This window comes from Diospyros lotus, chromosome 9, assembly GCF_014633365.1.
Source record: "Diospyros lotus cultivar Yz01 chromosome 9, ASM1463336v1, whole genome shotgun sequence".
Lineage (NCBI taxonomy): Eukaryota > Viridiplantae > Streptophyta > Magnoliopsida > Ericales > Ebenaceae > Diospyros > Diospyros lotus.
In genome coordinates this window covers 32634601-32637349 of record NC_068346.1, presented here as the reverse complement: position 1 = coordinate 32637349, position 2749 = coordinate 32634601, and the positions used below count along the sequence as shown (strand labels likewise).

The following is a 2749-nucleotide window of genomic DNA, read 5'->3' as shown; positions in this document are numbered from 1 at the left end:
ATAATTGAGTTATCGAGAGAATGATCAAAGACGTCAAATCATAAAAATACCCTCACCCAATTTGTCATTATCGCTGCTACCTGCCGCTTTTGGATGAAGCCCGGGCTTCTTCCGTCCACGGCCCCTTAATGATCGATGAAGAAGTTCGATCGGATTTCATCATTGGATGAAGTTCGATTTGGTCATCGAGTATATTTTCTCGTCGATACATGTAGCACGATCCTAATTCACAATAATAATGTATTCAAATAAGGGAGAAGAGGTAACTTCAATGGCAAGAAACCTTTGTAAGGTGAACAAACTTATTGAACCACGTCTTCCAACTCCTATTATTATTCCCTTTCAGATCAATTGGCTGCCGCTTGTGATCTTCTTCATCCGTCGCCGCCGCCGCCGCCGTGGCGGCATTGGCTTTCTGCACATGCGACTTCTTCCAAAGCTTGAAATTCCTTCCGCCAAACGATCCAATCGTCTCCAACGGACTCAAAGCTTCCACTCCTGGAATGCTGGGGCAGTACAGCACGAACTCCTTGAAATCGGATCCCAGCACCGGCCAACGCCCCTCACGGGCGTATTTCTTGAGGACAGTCCTGATCACAGCCGCGACGCGCTCGTCTTCGCTGACGACGAAGCGGATGGGCCCCGCACTGCCGAGCACCGACACGCTGATCAGGATGCGGCGTTGAGGGCAGTTGACGGCCTGGTTGTTCGGCTTGTGCAGCATCATTGTTGATGATCAACGAAGATTGACGATGACACAGAATTCTGTTAGGATTTGGGTTGGATTGTGAATAAAAGGAGATATCAAGAAACAGAAATAGAGGAAATACGTGTTTATGGTTTAGGAGGGTGTGTGGTCACTGGTCAAGAGCCGAGGCCAAGGCAGCGGTGATAGGAGCCTCGCTTGCAAGAAGTGAAGCAGAAAGCGGTGGCTGTGGAAGTGCCCTTGTAAGTGGAAGGGAAAGAGGAGATCATGAAGATTTCAACCATTAAGAAAGGCAGGAAGAACAGACAGATTTGCGTTCTTGCAGAGAGCGTTTGAAAGAATGGGAATTTGGAGAGGAAGGGGTGGGGATATGGGTTCTGAATCCAATTCCATCTGGGATTGGGATTGGAACCTAAAGTGAAAATTGATCAATCCCAATACCAGGGTTGAAGACATGTCTACTCGGTTCTAAATTAGACACTGATGGGGTGAGAGAGTGAATGATTGGATTTTTGTTATTTTTTATGGAGATAGTGTTGTTGTTAGGTTGTCTTTTATGGAGGTAGTGTTCTTACGTCCATATGCACAACACTCTTCCGGTGGATATGATTTAACTTGTGCGATATTTATTCCTTAAAAAATATAATTTTAAACTAGATTATTTATTTTTATATAAATTATTTATTTTTGAAAATACAGAATACAAATGTTATATATAATTTATATATTTCTGTTATTATATCTAATACATAAATTATTTACATATTTTTCTATAGACTAAAAGTATTTTTTTTTCTGAAATATATTTAATTTTTGAATATATCCATAATATGATTACGAAAAATAAAGAAAATTACGTTCAAAATATTTAGAATAGATTTAACTTTAGATAGATCATTTAGGAAAGGCATACTTAAGACGTTAATGGATAGAAGAAAGAGAGGAAAAAAGAGAATGGAAAGAGGAAAAGAAAGTGGAGAGAGAACAAAGGGAGGAAAAAAGATAATGGAGGGAGAAAAATTTATTAAAATTCATTAGACAGTTAAACATGGTCCTCTTCCTTCTCGGGGATCTTCTCCATTGGGGGAGGGGCTTCTCTTGAAAGTCCTTTCGAGGTTAACCATGGGATAACATTGTAGAAGGGGTAGACATATAGCCCTTTTTAGGAAAACGCACAACACTCTTGCACGCACATGTCGCGTCTCCTTGTCCCCTCTTGATGCCTATAAATAGCCACCCCAACTCTCCAGTTTCAGGGACATATGGAGACAAACACAAGTACACACTAATGCAACCAAATAAAACCAAGCAAACACTACTAGCAATAGAGAACACCTCTCTCGCTCATCATACGTATCTCCTGCATGACATCTTTACATTCTATAGTATTCAATATAACAGTAGTTTATCTTTCAGTTATTTTTTCATTTTCATTTTATTATCCATCTACCAAGTTTAATTCAAGTTGATTATTTTTACCTGAAACTAATTCTAACTTGGGGCAAGGCAATGATAGTGTCTAATGCCTCTGATTGCCCAAAGTAGCCGAACTTCAAATGTTTAATAGCATGAACCAAGAGGGCTTTAAAACTTTTCTTCATTTAAACTTTAGGCTTAGATTGGTTCATACGCCTAACCTAGAGTCTCCATGCCATGTATGGAGATTGCTTAACTTGGAAACGTCCTCATACTCAAGCCCGAATAACTATCTGTGTTAAACGTTATTTACACGTTGATTTATGATAGTTGCTTATGATATTTTACTCTTGAGTAATAAAATGGTTTTGATAATGACTATATGAAAATCAATATATGAAAATCAATCTATGTGGATTATATGAATGAGAAAATGAATTTTTAGTATATAAGTCTTAAAGGAAGATATGAAATCCTATAGAGGAAATATTGAGTATGGCTTGTTGAGAGAGATTTGTTTCAAAATATACTTTTGATAATCTCAACTTGCTTTCAAAATAATCAAAATGAGCTTTCAAAATAATCAAAATGAGGATTCAAAAGAATCAAATGAGGATTTGATAAATT

General features: G+C 38.3%; 1 protein-coding gene across 1 annotated transcript; it reads right to left on the bottom strand.

Moving 5' to 3' along the window:
- Positions 1-268: 268 nt before the first annotated feature.
- LOC127809366 (uncharacterized protein At4g22758-like) lies at positions 269-727 on the bottom strand. Its single transcript, XM_052348129.1, has one exon. The coding sequence runs from the start codon at positions 725-727 to the stop codon at positions 269-271; it is 459 nt and encodes a 152-aa protein (XP_052204089.1).
- Positions 728-2749: the final 2022 nt, after the last annotated feature.